This window comes from Falco cherrug, chromosome 4 (genome assembly GCF_023634085.1).
Source record: "Falco cherrug isolate bFalChe1 chromosome 4, bFalChe1.pri, whole genome shotgun sequence".
NCBI classification, from domain to species: Eukaryota; Metazoa; Chordata; class Aves; order Falconiformes; family Falconidae; genus Falco; species Falco cherrug.
This window is the reverse complement of record NC_073700.1, coordinates 77,561,317-77,587,116: the sequence shown is the minus strand read 5'-3', so window position 1 is coordinate 77,587,116 and position 25,800 is coordinate 77,561,317. Positions and strand designations below refer to the sequence as shown.

Sequence of the window (25,800 nt, the reverse complement as noted above, 5' to 3'; positions counted from 1 at the left end):
AAGCAGTATGTGCTCTTGCAAATTAAACTGTGGTGTAAATAAATAAATTAAAAATACTATGCCAGCAAAGCGGTGCTGCAGCAAGTTGAGATGAGAAATCGCTCTTGCATAAGCCGGCAGAATTTCAGGTTTTTTGATCACGGGTCAGTCTATAGGACATGGGGCCCTCCAGCAGCAGGCAGGGCACGGCTGTCTCAGGGGGGAAAAGGATCTTTGCGCTGGAGGTAGCAGGGCTCACTGAAAGAGCCTTAAACTAGATTTGAAGGGGGAAAGGGATAAAACTGGGCTTGCTAGAGATAAGCCTGGGGGCGGCCCGCCGATGTTTGAGGGACAGTGTGCTAGTGGGAGCCTTCGGTGCGCCATCGCAGTGGAGGCAGGGGACAGAGAGCCATGCAGCAGCAAAGGCACAAGGGTTGTTGGTGTGTTAGAAACCATGGAAGCATCTGAGAACGGTCACATAGAAACCAGGGCTTCTCCAGCAAAATCTGGGGAGGGAAACTTTGGTGTTAGTGCACACATATTAGCTTGTATGTCTCAGTATAGGGGTGTACCCCGAGTACCTCTACATCCTGCATCAGGCAATCTTTGTCTAACAACACACGCGGTTTTAGATAACTTGGTTTTGGTTTTTTTAATGACAGAATCTGGAACTCGGTCCGCTGGCCTTTGCCACGGTGCTGCACCGCGGAGCCTGCAGCGCGGCACCGCCGCTGCCTGCTCCTGCCCCCGGAGCCCGGACGCGCAGCTCGGCGGCGGGGGCCGGCGGGGCCGTGCCTGCCGGGGTAACGCGCTGCCGCCGTCGGCGCGGGCGGCTCCGCTCGGGGGCGGGGGCCGTGCCGCCGGCCGTGTGCGCCGTGCGGGGCCCGGGGGCGGGCCGGGGCGGCGCGGCGGGGCGGGCCGCGGCGGAGCCGGGAGCCGGGAGCGGGCAGCGCGGGGAGCGGCGATGGGGAAGCTGCTGGCGGTGGCTCTCGTCGGGATAGCGGCAGCCCTGGCGGCGGAGCGGCTGCTGGCCTTTCGGTGAGGCGCCCGGCACCGCGGGCCGTGCGGGGAGGGGGCGCCCCGGGGGATAACAGGGGTGCGGGCAGCCGGGGGTGCGGGGAGGCCGAGCGGGAGGGGTACCGCGGCCGCGGGCCGGGGCTGAGCCCACCGTGCTGGGGGAGGGGGGCGGCGGCGGGGCCGAGCCGGACAGGGGGTGGTGGGTGCCCCCGCCGGGCTCCGGGCGGGGGGCGCTTCAGCTCCTTGTCTGGGGCCGGACTGCGGCGAAGAGCTGCCCCCGCACGAGCACGGTGGCGGCCGGCGGGGAAGGGCTAATCATCAGCATCACCATCATCCCTATCATCACCACTATCGAGGGAACCGGTTTCCCCCGGGAAAGAGCGGGCGCTGGATTGCTCTGCCGTGCCCTCCGCATGCTCCGCCAGCCATAAACTAACTCCAGGAGCGTTGGTCCAGCGGCAGCGCCCTTTGCCGTAAGGGGGGTGTGAGATACTCCCCAGGAAGATGCTGGGGTCAAAGAGGCCAGAGGAAGAGGGTGCCCTGTGGCGGGGGGCGGCTGGTACCTCTGTTTTTGCAGAGGCTGCACTTAACAGGGATGTGGCAAAACCAGCATCTGCGAAGTTACCTCATCTCCTGCAGATGGGCCAAACAGCAAGTGCAAATCAGGTTGCCAGAAACTCAAGTTATTTTCTGCTGAAGCTGACCTCCAGGTAGCAACAGCCCCCGTGTACATGAGGTTTCCTCTGAAGGAGCATGGACTTCTGTGATCATAAGTTGGGATCTCACTTGCTGTGAGTGAAAACACCCAGCCATAGCATGCTCCGTATCATATACCTCATACCGTGAGGTGTGAATGTGAACACTGGTGTTACAGTACCTTCTCTCCTTGAAAGCTACTAAACGTGTAACTGATTGTTTCAGGCCAGAAAAGCAATGGTCAATTAGTGTTGCAAAGCAGCTTCATTATGATTTTGCTCATGCCCACACAGACTCCCAGTCCCTGACTCCAAAACAATGACATCCAACTAATGGATCTTTGGGTAGCTAATTACAGGAGGACTATACTTCCTAGACCCAGCCTATGCCACATAGGTGTGTTGGCGTCTTGCACTGAATCCGCTGCAAGCATTAGTGATAACCATAGTGGTTACAGGATCCTCCTGCCCTGGAGTTGCACAGGTTGGGATGGTGGAGCTGGGAAATGCTCCTGGGCTTTAGTGGGGTGAGCCATTTCAAACTGCTGTGAGTCACAGGGGACCCCATGTCCCCTCCAAATGGAACAAACAAATGCAATAATGGGAATCTGATAAAGCAAAATCTCCCAACAGCAACAGGATTCCCCTGCCTCTGTGGCTTTCGGTGGGTTTTTCCTGTGTGCTGTGTTTTCAACAAACTGCAGTGTAATGGAGGTCTGAAGACAGTTGCAGAGTTTGTAAACACACAATGCTGGATAACAAAGTACTCTGAAATAATTTAACACAGCCTTGAGAGGAGAAACTGTGGGTAGTGTTAACCCTTCCCAGGCCCTTCCGTTATCCGTTCCCCCCCAAGAAGGCAGGAGTCCAGCAAAGAGACTGCTGTTCCTTCTGAGTTTGGTGTATTGTGTCTAGATAGTACGACACAAGAATCCATGAAATGCTTAAAAGCTAAGGCTTGAAGAATTATTAAAAACTTAATTCTTCTTTAATCAGGTTGGTTTATGCATCTATTACACTGCTGATAGGTACCAGACGGACCTGAGTAGGACTTGTGCAGCAGAAAACAGGTGAAGAAGTTGTGTTACCAACTCACATTGTCAGTTCTTCTCTGAAGAAAGTTCTGAGCTAATTTGTAAAACTTGAATGTGAATTATACCATGTTACAGTTTTCCTCAGAACAATATGCCTTTGATACTGTTGTTCATATATATGTATTTATATATACACGTACAATGTTATCATTTCCTAACACTCTGTACTGATGCGGCTCTCAGCTTTTATACTCTGTTCAAAACAGCAGCGTGCTTCCAGAAAAATGCTGACAGTTTGAAAAGAATTGTAGGCAAAACCAAAAATAAGAGGTGATTTTCAGTTCTGTCAGGAAAAAGAACCCCAAAGATCTGGGACTGGTTAGTCTAGAGAAGAGGAAAACTGAAGGAGAGAGAGATGCCTTTGAGTATGCAGCAGGTCACTGCTGAAGGAAAGGGAACGCCTGTGGTTTGTGTCCCCAAAGTGGGATAGTGGGTGGAGGGCTGAAACTGCAAAAAGGAACTGGGTGGGAAAAAGTGCCAAAAAAATTGTCATGCACTGGGGTTGCACCAACTAGCACAATTCCTGCTTTTTTTGAAGTTGCATCCTGCACAGTTTGCATGTCTGCTGTGTTTTTAGTGTGGCCAGTTAGTTATCTAGGCCATCTGGCTTACTAGCTAAGGCTGCCTGAGCTAGATAAACTGACACATTTTGGAAAAGCCTCTGTATGTGCTGCAGGCTTGTGACCAGTGTCCTTTTGAATTACTCTCATTCCAGCCCATGAAGTGTTTCCCTGGGAATGCTGTCGGGATATTATCATCCCTCATTGGCTGCTGGCTGAGTTCCTGCAGTGCCGTTGGTGCTGGGTGGCTTGCAGTCTGCCCAGGAAAAGCTGATGCAAATAGGAAAGGGAAAAACCCTAAGGAGGCAGCAGTGCAAATCTGGGGCATGATCGCCCCAAGCCACCCTCGGGGTCTGGTGGGTTTGGCTGTGACGGGATGCTGGGGGTGGGGGGGTGAGAGGGGACCTGGCAGCCCTCGGGTGCTGCTTGTGGGCTGAGAGCCAGTGCAGTTCTGTCAGGACTCCTGAGCTGGGGGAGAGGGCTTGGGAGAGTTTAACTTGGCTCCTTTCCCTTGCTGTCCTCTGCCCTTTTCACCTTTTTCTTCTTATTTTCTGGTGTTATGTTAACAACCTGTGTCAATGATACAGCATTCAAGCAATTTACAATTCATAATTAAGTGGTTGAAAAGATGCAGGACTGACATACCGCATGGTGCTCAGCTGTATCGCATATTTCCCATATCACAGACTGATACTGCTGTTTATGTTTATGCCTAAAACTATAACATAAACAGGACTAGGTTTTGGTATGGAATCTTTACATTCAGGATTTTCTGTGGCTGGAGCACGTACAGCCTCAACGCTTGTGTATGATAGGCATGCAAAGGAGAAACGTTAGTTAAATACTTTCTTTTGGGAAAAAAAAAAAAAAAAGGAAGACATATTCTGGTACGCTAGTTGACATTTTGGCATAGAAACACAACATATTTTCTATGGCACTGCAGACCAGCATGGTCAAACACAGCAGTTCTGGTAGTGAGGTGCCCTTCATACGGATTTGTAGACAACTTGGAATGCAGGAGATGGAACTTATGCGTGGGTGGTTACCTGTCTGTGCCTGCTTGTCCAGTAAAACACGAACCAGAGATCCAGTTTGGTGGGCACTAAGGAATAAAATAAGCACTGCTGAAGGATAATGCTCTGGTGGGTACCAGAGGGAAGAGAAAGGGAGGGGGTAACTGCTGAAAATAGTACTACCAAGTTCTACCTGATAGGAAATGGGTAGCCTGCCTTGCAACAAGGCTATTGCTGCGTCTGGTGGCTTGGTCACCAGAAATAGCCAGTGGGCTGGGGTAGAACGTTGCCCTCTCCTCACTGAAATGCTGGTCCTAACTGTGGGGTGCTATTGTATTTAGGTGGCTGAAACATGAAGAAAGCATGTCTGTTAGTCCATCATTTGAGCTGTGGTGGGTCATGGACACTTGTTCCTGAAGCTCAGGAGCAAAGTAATGTTCCTGAAATTATTCAGTTTAGGAGAATCACTTAATCCCTGGACACGTGTAACCATCGCAGTGATTTAGAGCGATTGCTGTTGTCAGTTCTGGGTTTTGCTTATTCACTGGTTTATGGATGATTTGTTGCTGCAATATGGCAGAAAATAAAACTTAGTTAAAGCGACGCTAGGAATGTTACCTGTGTGATGTTAACCCTGCTCTTTCCTCTTGCAGGAACAGGCTCAATGCTTCGCGGGAAGTAGCCCCGGTAACCCTCCCTAACTGCCGGCTCATTAAAGGGATCGGTACGTGCTCACAATAACTGAGTGCTTTGCTTTTGTCCAGCCTTATTTTGTAACTGCTTCTTAAAGCCAACTCTCAAGACTGATCCTGAAAACAAAGTGCTAATTTGGCTTTCGCTTGGTGCTTGGACTTTGAGGTAGGGAGAAACTGCAGGAAGAAAATTCTCCTGAAAAACTAGCTAGGTTGCTGTAACACTTTTTGCCTTCAGTATTAAAAGTTTCTGTTCCTTTTCTTGCAAATGAGTGCCTTGCAAGCACTTCTCCTTTGCTAAGCCACTTAGGAAATTATTTGGCTTTTAAATGAGGGCGTGTTGGCTTTTCAGGCAGGCGCCTACAGGTGGCTGTCAGCTGGTGACATCTTGAAGACGGGATGTGCTGCAAGGGTGGAAGCTTTCAGAGGAGGCCACAGGCATGTGGCAAAGGAGCAGCTGCTAAATGCCAGCCAGGATCTCCTGCCTTAGCACCTCATTTGGCGGCGATTTAGGAGCGGGCTGGTGCTGCACCATGCACGCAGCCGGCAGGAGCTCGGTGCGGTTGTGCAATTTGGCTGTGTGGTTGCACAGGGGCGAAGGGCAAGGGTTCGTGTTTGGCACCTTAGTCTGGTTTGCAAAGGGGTTTAACAGAGTGGCTAAAAAGTTGACTTTGTCCTTCGGGTCATGTGTTTAGCACACAGGAATGTTTCTGCCTTGTTTTTTCTATCCCTTTAGGATAATCAGAGCATAAAATGGATACTTTAAAAATTGATCACTTTTTTTGTGTCTCCCTCCACCCCCCAGATTTTTAAACTTAATACAATCTTAGTGCCTGGGGCTTTTCTCCTCTTTAGTATTTTCAGAAATGTCTTGAATTCTGTTGAAATTTGTCTGGATTTTGCACGTGCAAAAAGTCACTGGATGAGCTTTAAGAGCCTTGCCTTTGAGCTTGCTGGGTCACTGTGTTCATTTCATAAATCTTGCTTCTTCCTTGTGTCAGCCACCAAACATCTTCGTAAAGTCAAATTACTGCCATGAATGAGCATGTGCAGAGTTCCTTTGCCTGAGGTTATGTGCAGAAGAAATTGCACTTGAAAAAACTTTCCAGGTCTTCTAGATTGAGGTGTAATTTACTCATGCAAGAATCTGAATAATTCAGGTTTGATGGTAATGAATATAAAAATAATTTTTGAGTCATTCTTTTAAGCATATCACCACTGCAATCTTTAAAGACTGTTTGCAACACGACTGCTCTGTTGAGGAAAGAAAGAAAGCTGGAAATCGCAAATACAGTTGTGTTTAATTTCCAAACAATATCTCATTTTGGTGCCTGACATTTACATGGAGATTGAGTGAATTCTGAGAACCTGGCTCTGCTCAGAGGTGGCAGTGGATCAATTTACAGAGCTTTGTTGCTGCTTCTCGCTGTGCTCCTGTAACACTGTCCCTTCACATGGAGCTCTGCACGTTGCCTTGCCTTCACTCTGTCTGCCGGCCTTAGAAAAATTAAAATGCCAAAAATTAATTCAGCAGGTCCAATGTGGCAGAAAGAGAAATAACAAAGGCTTTGTGCAAACTTAAAAGTTGGCATGTTCGTGCAAATGTCTTCCAAAACTGACTTACTATGACTGGAGGGGGTTATATTATTCAGGGAGTCTGAGGAGGCCTAACATCTAGGTTCTGCCTAGGTAGCACTATTCAGACCAGGGGTCTTGCTGTACTCCGATCTGTAAGGTTGTTCCTGTGGGTGACTTTGTACAAGGATATCTTTCTACATGGACATCTCGGCCTCCTGGGCATTTTTCCTTTAAAATTTGATGATAAAGTTGAATAAACAATCTCTCTTTATTTTAATGTTTGAAACAGTTCTTCTGAACTTGTAAGTGGGACGTAGGTAATGATCGGCTCCGAACAAAATAATCTTAAACAATCCATCCTGTATGTAGAAGAACAGGCATCTGGTACAGTCTATTGTAATTATGTTAAAAGCGATGCATCCATAGTAATGGAAACAAACCCAGAGTAAATGGAAAAACTCTCTAGTAGACCCTTTTCTTTCTGCATGATTTCATCCCTTCTGTGTGTCTCTTTTTTTTAAGACTTTGATCTATTCTTCTTTTTGAATATTGTGCAGTGTAGGGATGGATGTAAATATTGAACAAACCCGTAAAAAATTGCAGCTTGTCCTAAACCTCATTCACAAATGTGTAGGAAAGACTATAGTTGTAGAATAAAGAGTATCTTCTGAATTTTATTACTGTCTAATCATGTTAGTGGTTTATAATAAACTAACCACATGTCCTGTACTAATTCCTAAAGTTCAAGGAGCTATTAAAGAGATTGCTGGAAATACTTGCATCTTGGAACAATTCGTGGGATATAGGCGAAATAGTCACTTGGGTTTGGACATGAAATCCAGGTGGGGTTTTTGTTAGATGCACCTGGGGAACACATCTTACTAAGATAAAATAAAGAACCAATAAAATCTTCACATGATCCTATGGGCTTGGTGATACAATTAAGCAATGCAGTGCAGGCAACTGATACCTAATAAATCAGCCCCTAGCTCTCCTGTCCCGTACAGCGCCTGTGACAGCAGCCCAGAGCCCTCCCAAAACAGAGCCTGGGAGCTTCCCTGCAGCCAGCGGTGTGCTTCCATCCCCGCTCGCTGCCTCGGCAGTGCTGGCTCAGCAGGATTGTGCTGAATCGGCATTTTGCTGCTCTTTTGATGGCACTCGCTCTCTTCTACACATACCAGGACCTGGCTGAGAAGTGGCCAAAATGTGCTTCGCTGGGCAGTTTCTTTCAAATTAGTTGGGTGCAGGGGTGTCATCACATGCCTTCCACCAGAAACTTGTGCTTTTTAATTATCTGCTCCCAATTAGCCCGCTCATCTTTCTACTTGGCAGCCTCACTGTTTCAGTAGTGATAAATTATTGTATCTCTGTTTATTCACTCATCAGTGTGCTCTAGTGTCAGTAAAAGCTGTCTATCCGGCTCACATCACTATGGTCATTGAGCTGCTCAGCATGTCTTCGTTATCTTTGCAGCAATCCTGGGAAGTGGGGAATTGCCGCTAACCCTGTCTTTTAAATGAATCCAAACCTGGAGAGACCAAGAGCTGGGGCAAAGAAAAGGAGCTTGATGTTTAAACCTGAGCTTAAAAAAAAAAAAAAAAAAAAATTTCACACAGGCTCTAAATGTCTCTGGGCACATCAGTGCAGAGGTCTGCCTCCTGCTTGAGCCCAGCTGAAATTCAGAACCAAAACCCAGGAGGTGAGATAATGTGCTGGCTCCCCCGCAAATGCATCTTCAGATCTTTTGCTTTCCAGAAAGCAGGGATGCTCTGCTCGTTAGTGTAATGGTGTGGAGCAGGGGCTTGCTGAGGCTGAAGGAAAGCTGGCACTATTCTTGTCCCCTGTCCCTCCAGGAGAAGTGCCACCACGTTTCCCCAGGGCTGAGCTGGGAAGGAGCTCACCTGGGTGAGTAATCTGGGGATCTGGTTCCTCCCCAGAAGGGCTGTTGGGCAGCCCCAGGATAAATTACAGCCAGGTGAAATTAGGGCTGGGATAAATTTGCTGGGAGTTACTTAAAAGCAAACAATAAACTTAGCTCAAATTTGCAGATCCTTCTTCAGGAGGAGGTGCCAGGGATGGTGTGACCCACATAAGGGATGTGAGTGGTCCATGGCCAGGAAGGAGGGGGTGTGGAGAGATGGGACAAGCTGAGTGGAAAACCTTTATGTTGATGGCTCTGTTAAAGAAAACTGGCAGAACAATTTCCTCCTTGAAGCAAACACTCCCAGGTGGGTTTAATCCAGCCGTCACCTGGAAAGTGGCTTGTGGGGCATGCTGTTTGTGCTGGTGATTGGGAGAAAAGAGGGGAGGCTTCACAGGCGAGCGGTGAAAATGTGGGATGGCAGATGTGCTTCAGCATTGGACTAAAAGGTCTGTGGAGAGTGCTTGATCAAAGCCTAAAATTGCTCTAGTGCTCTTACTAAATGGCTTTTATTTATTTTATTTTCCTAGCAGGGAAAAATATTACAGTAACTGCCAATATTGGAAATGATTACCCACAGTTAGAAGTGCGGTCTAGCTATTAAAGCCCTTGGCTTTTAAAGTTGTAGCAGGCTCTCTATCACTTGAGAGCTTTAGGTAAATATTTGGCAATCCATCTTAGTGAAGTGCCCCAGCTCAGCCAGGAGAGTGAGTGTGCACAATTCCCAGAGCTGCCTTATGGAAGCGTGTGGGCTGAATGATGGATACAGTCCTGCCCTGAGAATCTCAGCATCTGTGCTAATTGCTGCAGAACACTATTGTCAAAACGGATGATTCATGTTGTGACACCCTGGGGCACACGGAGCTGGGTGGGAGATTGTCCAGCCACTGTGGGGACACCCTTAAGTCCCCCAAAAGAGGTGAACCCCGGTGCTATTCCCTAACCTGGCATACTGCTGCCTTCTGCTACTACTTTTAATGCAACATGAACTTCATTGCTTGTGCAGTCCTATCAGAAAGGGACAGTCACGAGAGCTGGAATTGTACTAAAAAGGAGTTTTTTTGATGGGAAATGTTTAATGTTGTCTGAAAACCCCTGTTTATCTCTGTCTTGCAGAAACTGGTTCAGAAGACATTGACATACTTCCCAATGGACTTGCTTTCATCAGCTCCGTAAGTGCCCACACTCCCTCCCTGTGCAGGGGCTTGCCTGCTTCCTACAGAGCCATAGGTGAAAATTGCAGGATGGACTCTTTTTTTTTTTTTTTTTTTTTTTTTTTTTCTACAAGGCTGGCTGGCTCCGCAGGAGCAGCCCAGGCCTGTGTCAGCTTAGCCAGTGTTTCCTTCCGCTTGCGCAAGTGCACTTCTTGACACAGAAGTGGTGGTGGTGGCACTGACACAGGTATTCTATTGCACTGGCTTAGCTGCTCACGTAACCTGGAATTTCTTTCATGCTGCTTGCTTGAAGAGTTGAAATGTCAAACCTCTCCCTTGTTAAAGTGTGTTAATTCACTACTATTAAAAAAAAATAATTTTGTTTGGTGATTCTGTTGTTCCTGGTTTTTTAGCCTTTAGGACATACATTTTCAAGCTTTTCTTTGCAATCAGGATGGCTAGCGATTAATTTCTAAAGCAAAACCTGATGTTTTCATCTCATGCTCCAGGGACACACATGGACACATAGGGAATGATAACATTACAAAATTCATGCCAGAAATTGTAAGCTGTTGCAGTGCTGCTGTTCCCCGTGGCTTTACCACATTGGACGCAGTCGGTGGTGCCGTACATCCAGTTCGTCCCCACAGCGTATCTGCTTGCAGAGTGGTTTGACACAGCGGGAGCACCCAGCCGGGTGATGGCTGCTGCCTTGGGCATGGCTCCTCGTGCCCCACGCAGCTTGCTCCCTCTGCGCTGGGACTCAGGGCTGGCCAGAGGGAGCAGAGCCAGCCCCTCAGCCTCCATCGTGTCACAGTAGGCTAAGGCAGAGGGACATCCTGATGTCTCCCTGCCAGCCTGAACAAGGCTCCAGCCTTTTCAGCCTGGTGCTGCTTCACTTTATTTTTGTTATCCAAGAATGATTTTCTTAAGTTTTGATTTTACAGGGCTTGAAATATCCGGGAATAAAAAGCCCTGCACCAGACAAGCCAGGTGAAATATTTTTGATGGATTTGAATGAAGACAATCCCAGAGCAGTGGAACTGAGAATCAGCCGAGGGTTTGATCTGGCATCGTTTAACCCTCATGGAATCAGCACCTATGTAGACAAAGGTAAAGAAATCTTTAATTTGAGGTGGTGGCAAATCTCAGCGTAAAGAGCAGAAACAGAGATCCCTTTGCAGCCTTGCATTGCACCCACAATAGCCTGCACTGGCCAGGAGGGAAAAAGGTTTTTGGGCTTTCTGCCTTCACTGGGCTCTTCTCTAAATGTCAGCTGCTAAAGCAAACAAAATCTCAGGCTATCTGAGACAGAAAGATGTCCTATACATCGGAAGAAAAGAGAACATGGGAAAAGTTTGAGGAGTTGAAAATTACACAAAGTTTATTTCACAATTTACCTCTGTCCCACCCTGGGGGCAAGGCTTTTGAAGAGACACATGCTTCACCAACTAGTAGTGATCAGAATGGAGCCTTTTGTGGCTACAAAGTAAATTTTTAGAACTCTGTAAATTACCAGAATCTTAGGTACTCTGTGGCCAAGCCATGTTCCCCTCTCCAAGACATGTTCTATGGCAGGCTCTGACTACTAATAAAATAACCTTTGTGCTCTCCTTTCTCTCTTTTTCCCTGTCCTTTCACTGTGGATGTTATCGAGGCAATTGGAAGTCTGCAAATATTAAAAGAGAACATTGCTACAGCTTGACCTGCCTTCCCATGCAATCACCCTTTAAGGGAAGGTGTTGGAAAAATTGGTGGGGGCTGATTTAGGGTCTCACCAGGAGGGCTGAGCAGAAGGACTGCAACCTTACACAGAGTACAAGAGAAGGATGCCCCTTCAGCTCTCTCAGAGTATGCAGCAAAGAAACCAGAGCCCAAACTGGCTCTTCCCAGCTGACGGTGGCTGTTTCATGCAACCAGTCACTATAGTGTGTCGGATTGCAAAACCCAGTGGCTTGGGCACAAGGATGAAGATGTGATTTCTTTCTTCCTTGGTAGAAATAGCAAAACTGTATTTACACGGCAGTGCCCTGTAGGGCAAGCCTGGGAGAAGAGTAGCTGGAGGGCTGGATCCAGTTGCAGTGGCATCCTGTGTTACTCTGGTACTTGCTGTTCTGCCCCTGAAAAGCCATGAGACAAATGCACCAAAGCCAATGTTTGCACTGTACTAGAGGCTGTGTCAGAGCTGGGGGTGCTCAGCCACATTCAGCTGTTTCCGTTTCTTTTTTTAAGATGACAACGTGTACCTCTTTGTTGTGAACCATCCCCATCAGAAGAGCACAGTAGAATTATTTAAATTCGTAGAAGATGACAATTCTCTTGTACACCTGAAAACCATTCGACATGACCTTCTGACAAGGTATTGGAGCCAAATACTGTCTTCCCCCAGCAGAAGAGGCTGCTTTGGTAAAATCCAAAGTTGGATGGTTTTAGTTTTAGGGTATTAACCAGCTTTCCTGCTTCTCTCATTGATTACTTATTATCTGTGTCATCAAAAACTGTGTTTCTCAAATCTCTTCTGTAAATGAGATTTTTAATAGTTGTACCACTGAATCAGTCTTAAGCGCCACTGTGATTGATGCCAGTGAATTAGTTCGGCATCTATTTCTCCTTCTCTCATGTAATCCACTCTTGGGTCATTGCAGATCTGAATCTTCAGATATTCTGTTCTGAATTGGCTACACTGTAAAAATAAACACAGTTTTAGCTTTCTGAGGTTTTTTTGTTGCATACAAAATTTTCATGGTCTGTCCTACTGCAAAATGACTGTAAGATAAACAGAGCCTGATAGATAAAGTTGTCACAACTCCTACCTGATTTCTGGTTTCCACTTGCATGTAACCAAAAGAGAGAAGAATTTGCGTGGAGTTATGGACAGGTAGCCAGATCTCTAGCTGGTGCCCTACAGTCCTGTTCAGATCTCAGCACTGCACAGTCCTTGCTCATGTAAAAGGAAATAGAATTAAAAGGGATCTAAATAACTTGGTGTCTATCTGAAGTACCACCTGTAATTGCAACCCCTTTATGTCTATGGGATGACCCTATCCTGGCTGGATTCTGGACACTCCTACAATACTCCTTCATACCTCTCATTTCATTCTTTTATTTACTTTTCTCCCTCTCTTTTTTTTTCTTTTTTTTTTTTTTTCCCCCCTAGCGTGAATGATGTAGTAGCTATGGGACCAGACAGCTTCTATGCTACCAATGACCACTACTTCTGCGACTTCATCTTGATGTTCTTAGAGATGTTCTTGGGTTTAAATTGGTCAAATGTTGTTTACTACAGTCCAAAAGAAGTTAAAGAAGTAGCAGCTGGGTTTTATTCAGCCAATGGAATTAACATTTCACCCGACAGAAGGTAAGTTTCTCCTTGCCTTAGATTTTGTTTTTTCTCACAAAAGAATCCTGAAATGCTGTTTTGTACACGTGGTACCTCTGTGGTCAAGTGTCTAAACTGGTTCATACAAAGCAAGGCGTTTTGTATGCGGAGTGTTTGTAGAACTGAAGTCATGGTCTTGGTCTTTAACTAGTGGCAGTGTTTGCTGCTGTGCGTGGTACTTTATATGCAGTAAGATCAAAGTTTGCTGCATTTTAACCAACTGATACAGAAATTTGCGTCTATTGCTTGCAAGGGTTAATGGGGCAGGAGTTCTGCAAGTGGGGAGCGCTCCACAGTCTTAAAGTCTGTCTGCTTACCCATACAGATTGCTAAGAGGTGCTTTCTTTTGAAGGTACATCTATGTTGCAGATGCATTTGATCATAATGTCCATGTTATGGAAAAACATGCTAATTGGAATTTAACCCATGTGAAGGTAAGGTGCTGCTGTTCCATAAAGAAGAGTCATATGTGAATTTTGGACAGGTTAGTCCCCATGAACGCTTGAGACTTGAGCCTGATCGTGTGGGAAGTTCTGGTCTGGATGGGTTGGCAGAGGTGCTGTGCACCCTGTTACAGAGCTTCATGTCTTGTACCGTCTCGCCAGCAACCAGAGAGGGATCCTTGGGCGTGCGGTAGAGCTGCAGTGGAAGTCTTCCTTGGTCGGTGTGCGTTAGACCACAGAGCACTGCAGTAATCAGCGCAGGCGTGGGTGTGAGAGAGCCAATGGGGGAAGCTTGGAGCAGCAAGCAGGTATCTCCTGGCATAGAGGAGGGGTGAAGCATACTGCGCAAGAAGAAAAATAGCACTGGTGGAGAAAATATTTCTTAAAAAATCAGTCTAAGTTATGTGAGATGAGAGTCTTTGCACAAGTCTATTGGTTATGTTACGTTGTGCTTCCAGGACTTCTGATAGCTTTAACTCCTCTCTTTCTTGTTTTTCCTCTGTGTTGAATAGACGCTGCAGTTGGACACTCTGGTCGATAACTTGTCTATTGACCCTCACACTGGTGACATCTGGATAGGATGTCATCCCAATGGGATGAAGCTGTTCTACAGTGATCCTGAAAATCTGCCTGCCTCTGAGGTGCCTTTTGGGAGATGTCACTGGTCTCTTGGCTATGTCTGTGCCAGAAAGTTGCTCTGTTCAGATTCCCCTGGTATAACTTAACTCTGCATTACGTAAGAGAAATGCCTGGCCAGCCTTTACGAAAGCAAAGACCGAGCTGACTTGCAGCTTCTAGCTTCTGCTCTCAAGTGGAAAGCCTGAACAGCGTATGCTCGCTAACAAACACCTATTCAGTTCCTTAGGAGGCAACAGAACAATTTCCACCCAGTAGCTCAGTCATGCTGGACTCATCAGGCTGCTTTCTGTGCAGCTGTGGCCGCACAATCAGATTTTGATGAACTGCGTTAATTACCCAGCCAGCACCTCTTTGCCAAACAAAAAATAATTGACTGAGTGCAAAGCCCAACCAGAAACGTTCGCACTGGAGTCATTTATCTGTGCAAGTGTGGTTCATCAGTAGGTGACACTGTAATTCTTTTTTCCTTCTGAAATCAATGAGGTACTGGCACCAGCGTGCCAGCAGCTTGAGTGCGGGGGGCTGGTGGGTGTCTGTTTGATTTTTTTGGTCTTGTCTGAAGCTCCCTGTAAGTCACTTTTCAAAATGATCATGTTCAATAGCAGTAGATTTATGGTACTTGGCACTTGGTCTGAAAAAAAGCATGAAAATAAGAAGATATTAAGTAACTCTTAGGCTGGAAAAAACCGCACGTTCCTAGTGCTGGGGATGACCGCCTGCCTTACTGAGGTGGAGCCTCTGTTGCACAACCACTTAAAAAAAAATCATGAGTCTTCATGGACTATGCGTCACTGAAGCAGAATTTGTGGCCCTATCACAGGATCACTTGGTTGCAGTTAGCAGCAGCTGATCAACCTAACTTAAGTTAACATACTGATGTTCCCTCCATCTCTGGAGGATTTTCGCCCACGGCGTTTCAGCAGATGTATCCCCCTCCTCCGGCAGGTCCTGCGCGTCCAGAACATCCTCTCGGAGGAGCCTACAGTGACGCGTGTCTACACAGACAACGGCTCCGTGCTGCAGGGAAGCTCGGTGGCATCTGTCTACGAGGGAAAACTGCTCATCGGCACAGTCTTCCACAGAGCGCTCTACTGTGAGCTATAGCTCATTGCGGGTAAGATCTGCTGCAGTGGAAAGGATTAAATGCTTTGGGAACTCACTTAGTTTCTGCCAGATTCGCTAACAACAGGACTGTTCCAATAAAAGTTAACTAGAGTCACGGAAATGTATTTTAGCCTTCCTCTCCACACTCAGAGTTCTATGCAATAGTAAAAGGAAATAAAAGGTGAGAAATTAGTTTATTTGTGTAAGGGGGAGGATCCCATGTCAGTAACAAAGGGTAACCTTGAAGTTCAAATTCAGATTAGAAGTGACTAAACCGTCAGACGTTGTTGTCTATTGTGACTGGATTTCTGGTTGGTGGTGGTTTTGGTTTTGTTTTTGGTTTGGGTGTGTGTTGTTGTTTGTTTTTTTTTTAAATTTCCCTGGAGAAAACTGATTTTGTAAATGAGAATCACTAACTACCAGTGTGGTGTGCTTTCTTGTCACTGACCCCTCGGCTTTCCCAGGGACTGTGCTGAGGGTTCTTCTTCCAAACCTTCCTGTTGGCTTTCCCTCATGCTTCTGAAATAACTGGAAGGAGAAGAAATGTTATTTCAGTGTCATTTTTTCCCTTTTCCTCCTTTAAGCCATTTCCTAACGTTACTTCAGTTTCATAAATTTCTTTTAATCCTACTGAGAAAAGAGGAGGGCATCACTTTGGAGTGGTTTCTTACTGAGTCTTCCAAAGGGAGTTTAAAAAAGGCTTTTTTTTCTTAAAGAGTGGGAAATGGCTCCTGAGCACCTTCAGTGAAAAGTGCATTAGCAGTTACTGTTGTGTCACAGCAAAGGGAGGATTTCTGGGCGCTTTGCCACCATGACTACCCCTGAGCGTTGATCAGCATGTTCTGTGTTTAACTCCCAGCCCGTGTGGAGCCGATTCCTGCTGTGCTCCTGTGCAGCAGGCACTGACTTCACGTTACCCAGCGGCAGTTGGCCATAACGTGCGCTGTGGGAAGACCTATCCAGGTTTCCATCAGTTGGTGGTTTTAGAATGGTGTCAGTAAGCAATCACTTGCAAGAAACTGAATGGAGTGTCCTCTGAAGCTAGAAATCAGTTTTGTGCTTTCCAGTGTGCACAGCAAGGTGCCAGCGTGGTTGAAGCCCCTCTTTGAGCCACCACTTGGTTCCTGGCCTGTGGAGTGAGCTCTTCTTTCATTAGTATAGATGTCCTTACCCACAGAGCAGCTCCTGCTGTTCTTTTTGCCCTCTGAGTTTCCACCTCTGATCACCACTCTGGTTTTGTGATTGATGCTGACATCCAGCTAAAGGCTCCACGTTAGCAGTGGCGGCTCCCCTGCTGGGGTTGCCGTTGTGCCCTGTGTCTGCTTGCTCTGGCACATCTCAGCAAGTTGGCTGCCCCTCCAAATGGCGTCACCTGGCAGACCTGCCCAGGGCCACCACCCCTCTGCAGCCTTCAGCTGATGTGGTAGTGTTTCCTCGCTGTTCTTCCGCCGTTGTGTGGAGAAAAAAGGCAGGCTGCTTGTGAGGCCCGAGCGCGGGAGGAGAAAGAGCCGTTCTCTGGGTGCTAAAGCTCTTCTGGCTTTGCTGTTCCCTCCTGCAACCTGCTTCACCACCAGCCACGGCCCCCTCTAATCTGGAGAGTACATGGCAAGTCCAGTACTTTGAAAACACAGGAGCGCTTCTGCCTACAAGATAGGGCAGACAGCCCACGCTGCAGCCGCCTGAACACTGTGCAAACCTTTGTTTGTCTTTGGGTTTTGCTGCCCTGGCTGAGACGAGGCACGGCTGTGGGCGAGCAGTGGTCCTGAACAGCAAATGTGTGTGCTGGCCTCTTGGCTCCTGTGCCTGGCCTTTCTAACACAGACAAGCCTAATAGCTTTCATCCACTGGTATAAAGGAGTTACTGCTCCTTCTCTGAGGGAAAGGAACAGCTCTAACCGGAGCAAGGAGGTGGTGCCAGGGCTCATGGCTGGGGCTGTGTTGCTGTACGGGAGGGACGGTGCCATCCCCCTTCCTCTGCACAGCTGCCGTGGGCTGTGGGTCTTGTCGCATCACCTCCTGTTCCCAGAGAGCGTCTGCTCCGCTCCGAGCCCCTGTGCTGCCACCACTTGCTGGCATAGATGCTGCGGTGTAAGGCACATCCCTGGGTGCAAGAAGTTGTGGGAGGTTTAAGAACTGAGCTAGCGACATGTTGGCTCCGTCGCTGCGCCCTGCCGATGCTGGCAGCTTCCCACTGCTGCCATGCCAGAGAATTCTTTCACCCCATGTAGCCATAGCTGTTGCTGGTATCTGTGATGTTTTGTATACAGCTAGCACATGCTGCCGGGGTCCAGCGATGGCTAGAGAGGGAGACCTGAGCTTTAGGGTTAGCCATGGAGCTAACTGACCTCACCTCTTGGGCACGCACGGCCTTGGCCTTACATTAGCGGGTCTGTGCACAAACCGTGTTCCTAGCTCCTCCCCAAAATACCCACAGTGGATCTGGGGACTTGAGCACTGCCCAGGATTTACCGTCAGTTTATGCAGGCGTTGGTGACAGGGACTCATCTGTTCGGATGATGGTTTGAAGTCTTCTGCTGACCACAGCGTGCGGACAGCCCTTCCACAGAGCAGAGCCAGCCCTGAACCAGGGCATCTTTTGTCTCGTCCCTTTGCTGACTTGCCTGTGGCATCAGCTGACTGCACCAAGCACTGGAGAACATAATTTACAGTGACTCTGGCTTCGCCACACCTCCCTCAGCAACTTCGCTCCCTGCAGGGCATTTTCAGCTTCCCTGGGAAGTGGCATGCTCTCCTACTGTAACCCACGTCCAGCCTTTAGGAACAGACATTGTTCCCAGAGCCCCAGCAGAAAACAATATGCTCTGAAGGAAGTTCTCACAATAAGTAGAGTTTGGGTTATTAACCTGTTTGTGATTAGCCATCAACATCCTGCAGTAGCATTTAAAAATAATTAATTTAGGCTTGTGCCACTATTTGTTCTCAAGTGTCATCTTCTGAAGAGTTACAGCATTTTGCTGCAGTGGCAGTAACACAGCTGAAACACCAACCAGTCACGCTGCTGGTCCCGATTTACCCACTGGTTCTAGAAGCGTAACAGCCAGCATTTCCCCCCGCAGTGGTAGAAGTAACCCATCAAAACATTAATTTCATTTTTTCCAGTAGCTTAGAACATCTTCAAATGAGCAAATCTACATGTTGTTGGATCTTGTCAACCTTCCATGTTTTTGCTGGTTTTGGCCTTTCAGAAAATAAAGAATGTATTTTCTCGTGTCTGGCTTTTTTCCCCTTTTTAAAAAAACTATTCCTGTACTGAAGGCTTTCCCGGTGGTCTGCCCTCAGACAGAAGCACATGCAGGTGATAGGCCTTATCTTTTCCTAAAGCGCTGGAGAGAGGTCATGGGTAGGACTTAGTACCTGCTATTACTAACAGTAACATTTTGAATTTTAACCTGGGGCAAGGCGGATCGAAGCCTGTTGCCAACCTCCTCTCGGGGCGTCCCAGCCTCGCAGCGCGGAGGTGAGAACTGAAGCTGGACCAGCGTGCATTAAAGTGGCACTGGGCAGGACAGAGACAGCAAGCGCATGTTTTGCAGCAAAAGCAAGGCTGGGGTACAGGTCCTACCCCTCGGCATGGCATCACCGCCTGATAAAACTCACTGGCAGCCTCAGTGGCAGAAACAGCCGCGGAGGAAGCTGCATCTCGAGCCTGGCCTCCCGATTACGAGGTAACCTGCACAGGGAAAATCCGGGCTTGCAACCTGAGGGGAGCATAACCCATCATCTTTTACAAGCTGTAGAGTCTGGAGCAGTTCTGAGCGTTTCATAAACCAAACTGCAGGTATCTTGAGACAACTTGCACAAACAAGGACATACGTATGGATGGCTCCAGGCTTAAGAAGCTGCTGAGCAGACGGGTTTTTACATGTCAGTTGTGTATTTACAGCTTCTTAATATACCTATTTTAATTAAGATCATTTTATGGATTGAGAATTCTTTTATCTTCTTGCAGGTGGTGGAGATATTAGCAGAAAGTAAGAAAGATGATTCAGCCACTGGGAACACAGACTGAGTTAGCTTAAGAGCAGAGTATTTGGCCTAGATTCTGCCAGATGTAAATCCCCTGAAACGACTACACAAATTGGACAGTCTGTGCCCTCTGCTCTTCCCTAATTTAATGCTTTACTAAAATCAAACAAATAAAGACATACTAAACACGTTCAGCAGAAGAACTGCTCTACTCTGAATGTATAAAAAGCCCATTATAACTACCTGACACTTCAGCCAGGTCTTTTACACGGGCAAACACTGGCCAGCATCAGTGTGAAGGCAGCCTACTTTTACACTGACCTGCAGTAAAAGACCGCACGCTACATTTCATCCACATGTGAAATGGCCGTTATCCTTCCTTACTGTTTTTTTTTTATACTTCTTTTTACATAATTACAGATTGTAAATGAGATCCACTCAGAGGCCTGTGAATCATGCCAATTTAGCCAAGAGCTGGGATTAAAATAATCTTTGGCACTGAGCAGAAGGAAGGAAAGAACAAGCAGGGCAAGGTCCATGTCCCCCCGGCCCCCAGTCCGACCCATGCAGCAGCAGCTCTCCAGTCGTGCTCCCCATTCATTCCTTCTGGAATGACCAAGAAATGAACAGGAAAGTGAGGACTCGATACAAATTCTAATAAAGATTCAGGATTTCTCATTTTATTGCATTCGTTGTCTAACAACAATAATACTCATTGGCAAGAAATTTATTTACACTAACAAATTAACTTTAAACCACAAGGCTTTGTTTTTTGTATTTAAACTGTAAGAAAACAAAGGGCCACCATGATGTTTTGTTTTGATGTCTCCCAATAACTAAATATTAACCAAAGTTATTTTGGGGAAAACTCAACAATCTAGAGAAATTCATACCAACCAAGCACAAGAGAACAAGCTCAGACATGGCACTACTGTGTCTTTCATGCAGATGATCAGACACCAAGATGTACAAACAAAAAGTTCAGGATAACATGCACTTCATATACATTTGACCTCTTTAAAAAAAGAAAAGAAAAAGGAAAAAATCTGAAGCGCAACCACCTCTTCAACCATATAAAAAGAAACACTGTAAGAAGCCAATTTTTACAGTGACCACAGTGCATTTTAGTCTTTTAGCTGCCTGGTCTTCTAGCAATATCTAACACTCGTCAGTGACCAGTGAGCTACCGTTGCAGTGTGACTGGAAAATACGTTTTTCAGACAGCAAATGTGTATGGGAGAGCAAACAGTCAGAAAAGGTTCACTGTGCACTCCCCACTTCCAAACGGGCTGGCTGTTCCTTATGTCTGGTGCCCTGGGGTCCCCCTTCCCTCCAGACACTCCTGCTCCCAGCGGTGTCGGTGACAAAGCTCCCACAGAAAGCCTGACAGGCGGCTCAGGCTCCCGGGGTGGACCTGACCTCGGGAGCTGTGATTCCTCCTCCCCTCTCCCTGCTCTGGAGGAAAAAACCTGCCCCACTCAGCTGGCCAGGTTCCACAAACCCTGCGGCTCATTCCTGACACAGTCCAAACTTCCCAAAGGAACATGCAGCTCAAGGCACCACTGCCAAAACTCCCGCACATTTTTTACATCATTACTTAATGCCGACAGCAAAAGTACCGCTTAGTAACCCCGGTTAGTAACAGAAAGCTCATTATATAATGAGGGATTGGAGGGCTCAATGTCATGACTAAGGTGTCACAGCTTTAAAAACCAGTTTCACAGGTGGAAAAAGTACAGTAAAATCCACACGAGAGGCTAACAAAAGGGACCGTGCCACCTGCAGGTGGCCCACGCCCCACTGTGCTGAGTGGGTACATCCCCTTGGATGTCACTCGTCACCCTGCTCAAAAACGAGCTGCTAAAAGCGCTCCCATAGAAATCAAAGTTAGGGTTAAAAATAATAAGAAGGGTCCCCTTCCTAGAGTACCAACACTCCAACAAATCAATCCTGCCAGTCTCCCACCCCCCAAAAAACCACCTGAGGACAAAAGGCAGAAGGATCTGCAGAGGACCATTCTGTATACGGTTTTAACAAAACTTTTAAAATCTGATCTGCAGAATACATAAAACCCCACAAGAAAAGCATGAGTAAAGCTACCAGCAAAGACAGGGGTACGCACGCTTGCTGGCGAGACCAAGGGGCAGCTCCTCTGAGCTTGCAGACAGCCCTGGGTCCTCTGCCTACCCCATGTGTGCCTACAACCCTGCAGCACCCGCTACCTACGTGCTAACTGCTACTAGTGCTGCGTGAATCTGTATGACTATCTGTGTATGCCCATATGTATGTACACACACAAAGCCATACATAGTTATTTAAAGAGGGAATCAAGCCACAGATCACTTGAAACATTTCTAGAAAGACTGATTTCATCACATTCAATCATTTAACAAAACTAAACCAAAATCATCAAAACTGCTCTGTGCACTCTGCCCATTTGGACTGTTAAAGACTTACAACTTAATTAAACATGTGCTGCTATTAAGGATCTGTTTTTTTCAGTGTTTTGGACCACGACATAGGTTTCCTGAGGTTTTCAAGTGAGGGAGAACACGGAATGAGGGATTAAAAGGGTCCAGCCCCTCTATCACTTAGTCTGATGATGGTGTGGGGGATGTGGCCACACCTAAAAAGAGCAAGATCAGTTTTCTTTTGCCTTGACAGTATTTTCTCTCCGTAAACACACAGCTAAGAAATCAACAGAAGACACAGTTCTTGAAAACTTCCCCTAAATTTCAGCACTGAGAAACAGTACAGATTACAGCGCAGATGCTGCAAAGAACTACAGCTGGATCTGCACAAACCTTTCCTTCTGATTTTCAGTGTTGTGTTGGTACCTGGAATGGTACTTCTTGGCTGTACCTAGCTACACGATGATCCTCTTCCTTCCTACTGTAGAACTGGATTCTGCACTACTTGCAAGAGTGGCATTTCTTTCTCTGACTCGAAAGCGGAACACAATTCCTTCTCAAAAAATCACACAACATTGCCCAACTCTTAATCACCAGCACGTGAGTCAGGAGGTGAAGGTGGAGCAGCTCAGGAGGACTGGGGGCTTTGATGGAAGCAATGAAGTACAAGGAACCCCGATGCTCGGTGTCAAGCACTTCTGAATGTTAAGGAAAGCTAAGGACTGGCAAGCTTCAGAGGAAAGCTGCCCAGTAATTCTAGTAACAGCTCGATTCCTGCGGTATCCCTGCAGCAGACTGCTCATGGCACAATAGGCAAAAAAATTTAAGAAGTTGAAAAAACGCAAAAGTATTTGCATACACTGAGATACAAAGATGATGAGATTATCTCTTACCTTCGGTGTCATTACAGAATACAACAGGAAAAAAATTGCAACACAACTTTAAAGGTCCTGTACAACAAAACCAAAAGTTTCAAACTGCTTCACATCTATTATCCAGTGTCATTTCTGCATGTCCCAACAATGAGTTATCATATTTAATAAAAGGATCCACAAGAATCTCTTTTATCACAGAAGGAAGAGCAAAACTCTTGACACTGCTTGGTTTGCCTACTTTTTATGTGTTGATCAAAAATGCATTTTATGGTTTTATTGTAAATTTAAGCTACTAGGGTTTTTTAAGGTAAGTTTTGGGTTGGTTTTTTTTTTTTTTTAAAGTCTGAGAATAACAAAACAATATTACCACAAAGCAATAAACCCCCTCTGAGTACTTAAAGGACTCAAGCTGAATTAGTTGTTCTGCAGAATAAGAATCTGATTTACAAAGAGATTAACTAGGCACTGTTCTAAGCAGCAAGAATGAAAACTCTGTGTATAATGCCAAGCAGTCTGCTCAGGTTTCTAAGAAAACAACATAAAACAGGGACACCACCTTAGATTACTGTGTACAACCATTTAAACATTACTACAATGTAAACATTATTTAAAAAGAAAATGATCACAAAATGCATTTATCAACATTGTATTTAAAATATTAAATTTCCAGTTTCTTCCAGATAACTTCTCTTACTCAAATATAAATGGATAACCTCCTAAAATAACAGAATGCTAGTTTTACGAGGCTGTTAAACATTTGTATAACTTTTCTCCTACAAAAAGCACAGGAAGATTCACTGCAATGTGGAATACTTGTTCGCAGGTGGGGTTTTTTTGCCAGTGGTCTACCTCAAGAAAAATATCACAAACCTTTAGAAATACCAGGATGTATCATTCATGGCAATTTCATTTTTAGATTTTAATAAATTATACATCAAAACCTTGTAGAAATTGGATTTAGAAAGAAAAAGAAAGCTAATGCTAAGTAGATCTGTTGTGTATTAATTTTGCATGACCTAGGCTCTCTCAGTTTACAGGAACATTTTACATGTCAAAGAAATTATTAGGATCAAAAGAAATTTAACTATAAACATTGCACCCCAACTGTTTCAAATCTGAGCTTCAGAGAACTTTACAGACACAAATCTGAATGCCATAAAGTACAGAGCAGAAGAGAAGCCGAGACAAATGAAACCAAGCATCTTCTTCAAAAGAATTCAATACTTGCATTTTTTAGGCTGGCAAATTTTCAAGTTCAAGATTCTAACTTCGCATCAACATCTTAAACAATTTATGGGTTGACAGGACTAGATGAAGACTGCAACTTCCAGGATGCACACAAAGGAAGTGATGTTTTTCAAATATAAATGCTGCTGTGTAGTTAGCTTTTACTATAAAGCAGTAAGCAAATACCTCTAGCTTCTCATTGTGGATATTCACTTGTTGTCTGTCCATTCTTTTGAAGAAATACTGAATATTTTAATATTACTCTTAAGAGGCAGTAACACCGTGCAGTGTGAGCTATACACTGCTTTCTTCATAGTCAAAACTACACAGCAGCCTTCACTGATGGCCTCATGTACCAAGAAAACAAATCTCTGAAGGATGTAATGTGACCACTGCTAAGCCATCAAAACATTCTACAGCCTACGCCCAAAAATTCAGGTTTATGTGAGGATATTCTTTAAACACATCAATCAAACCAGTTAATATATGGCAGCTTTGGACTTAGTAACTGTCACCTCCATGGCAGCATTGATCTTAACAGCAATGTACTGAATTAAATTTTAACCAGAATCCCTCGTCTTCCTCTCTTAAAGTGCACTTCTGTAAAAACTGAAAATCTTCAGCAGACTCAAGTTTGATAATCTTTTCCAACAATAGCTTCATAACAGCACGGCACAAAGCTTATTCTCCCAATGCTTATGGGAGAATGAATCTGAAAAAGTTGTGTTTTTCCTGGGGAAAAAAAAAAACAACAAACAATAAACCCAAACAAAATAAGCCCAGTTTCCTGTTCAAAACACATGAAAAAGAAAGCAGAGTGTGCTATAAGAAAGTTGCCTACACACTGGGAGCACAATGAAATTTATACAGATATATACGCTGTGCTCTAGTTAGAAATTCATCCTTGCTCAGATATCTAAAGGATAAATGTTATCCTCAGATTTCTGTGTAAACCCACATAATCATTTAAGGCTTTGCCTCCTTCCTGGATTAACTATTGTACAGTTAACAGAAAGAGTTTCACCTCCTGTCTTTTAACCAGGGGGAATATCGACTCTCCTGTCTTTATCTCCAGTGTATACTAAGAAGTCACTGAACAGTTGTGTTTCCAGAGCAGTATCGCTTCAAGGTACTGATGCAAGATGAAACTTACTCCAGTGATGGAACTGAGTATCCAAACACCATAAACAAGCTGAACTTCCAGTTAGAAAGTTGTCAACTCCTTATCAGACAGAGCACAACTCCTTTGACCCAGCTGAAGAAACATTCACCAATCGATTTGACTGGCCATCCTGTTCAGAAGAGGTGAAGCAGTGGACCATGCTCCTCAACATCATGCTGGTTACTGAAGTGACCAAACACACAGCGCTCAATAGAGAAGAGTAGTTTGAAAGGAAACACCGCCACAAAAATATGAAATCTGTTAGCCGTCAACAACAACAAAACAAACCGAGGGGCTGGGTCGTTTCACATGGCAACAGCAACGAGCGTGAACTGGGTATGAGGGAAAATAAAACTACACAATATAAATTCCCCTAGTCATTCTATGTATAGCCCCATTTCTCTGTACACACTCTTGCGTAACGAATAGAAGAAAGCTGAAGGGGCACCAGAGTGGGTATGAGTTTCTCTTCCCTTGAAGTGCCTCCACTTTCCTCACGCAGCAGCACTTCTGCTTATCACTGCTCATTAGTGCCCTCTGTTGCATCTGATGAAGACTTCTCTGTTTTCTTCGATTTCCTCTGCAGTTGCTCTTGTTCCTTCCTCCGAAGCTTTTCCCTTTGCTTTTCCATTTTCTCTTGAGCTTTGCGAGCTTTCTCCAAGGATGCTTTCATTTCCTTTAGCTTTTTTTTAATGATTGCTCTGTCCTGGGAAGATGTCATACCAAGAGCCTGAGGTAGAGATAACAACATTTTAAAAGAAAAAGAATTTCATACAGTTTGATCTATCACAAAATTTTTCATATTCTAGTAATAATTCTTCTTAGGTAGAAGACTATAACGACTAAACAAACTTGAGACAGGCTCAGTTA

General features: G+C 45.7%; 2 protein-coding genes across 11 annotated transcripts in view; one reads left to right on the top strand and one right to left on the bottom strand.

Moving 5' to 3' along the window:
• Window positions 1–875: 875 nt before the first annotated feature.
• Window positions 876–19,943, top strand: LOC102055053 (serum paraoxonase/arylesterase 2). Of its 4 annotated transcripts, none has more exons than XM_055706718.1 (10): window positions 876–1,017; window positions 5,012–5,082; window positions 9,666–9,721; window positions 10,651–10,816; window positions 11,936–12,062; window positions 12,861–13,061; window positions 13,435–13,516; window positions 14,038–14,166; window positions 15,110–15,278; window positions 19,676–19,943. In XM_055706718.1, exons 1-9 carry the CDS (start codon window positions 944–946, stop codon window positions 15,266–15,268), a joined length of 1,065 nt encoding a protein of 354 aa, XP_055562693.1. In that variant the 5' UTR covers window positions 876–943; the 3' UTR covers window positions 15,269–15,278; window positions 19,676–19,943. The 4 variants fall into 4 exon arrangements, with proteins under 4 accessions (XP_055562693.1, XP_055562694.1, XP_055562696.1 ...); XM_055706719.1 differs by lacking the exon at window positions 19,676–19,943 and adding an exon at window positions 19,239–19,449; XM_055706721.1 differs by lacking the exon at window positions 19,676–19,943 and adding an exon at window positions 18,389–18,499.
• Window positions 19,914–25,800, bottom strand: part of PPP1R9A (protein phosphatase 1 regulatory subunit 9A) — a 146,705-nt gene continuing 140,818 nt past the window's right edge. For all 7 annotated transcript variants that reach the window (XM_055706711.1, XM_055706710.1, XM_055706713.1 and 4 more), the window contains one exon: window positions 19,914–25,660. In XM_055706711.1, the coding sequence (XP_055562686.1) occupies window positions 25,448–25,660 (213 nt within the window). In that variant the 3' untranslated portion in view covers window positions 19,914–25,447. The remainder of the gene's footprint in view (window positions 25,661–25,800) is intronic.

Coding starts and splice junctions, on each gene's coding strand:
- LOC102055053 (XM_055706718.1), top strand. CDS start 944: ATGGGGAAGCTGCTGGCGGTGGCTCTCGTCGGGATAGCGGCAGCCCTG. Junction 5,083..9,665: donor CCGGCTCATTAAAGGGATCG/GTACGTGCTCAC, acceptor TCTGTCTTGCAG/AAACTGGTTCAGAAGACATT. Junction 13,062..13,434: donor AACATTTCACCCGACAGAAG/GTAAGTTTCTCC, acceptor TTTCTTTTGAAG/GTACATCTATGTTGCAGATG.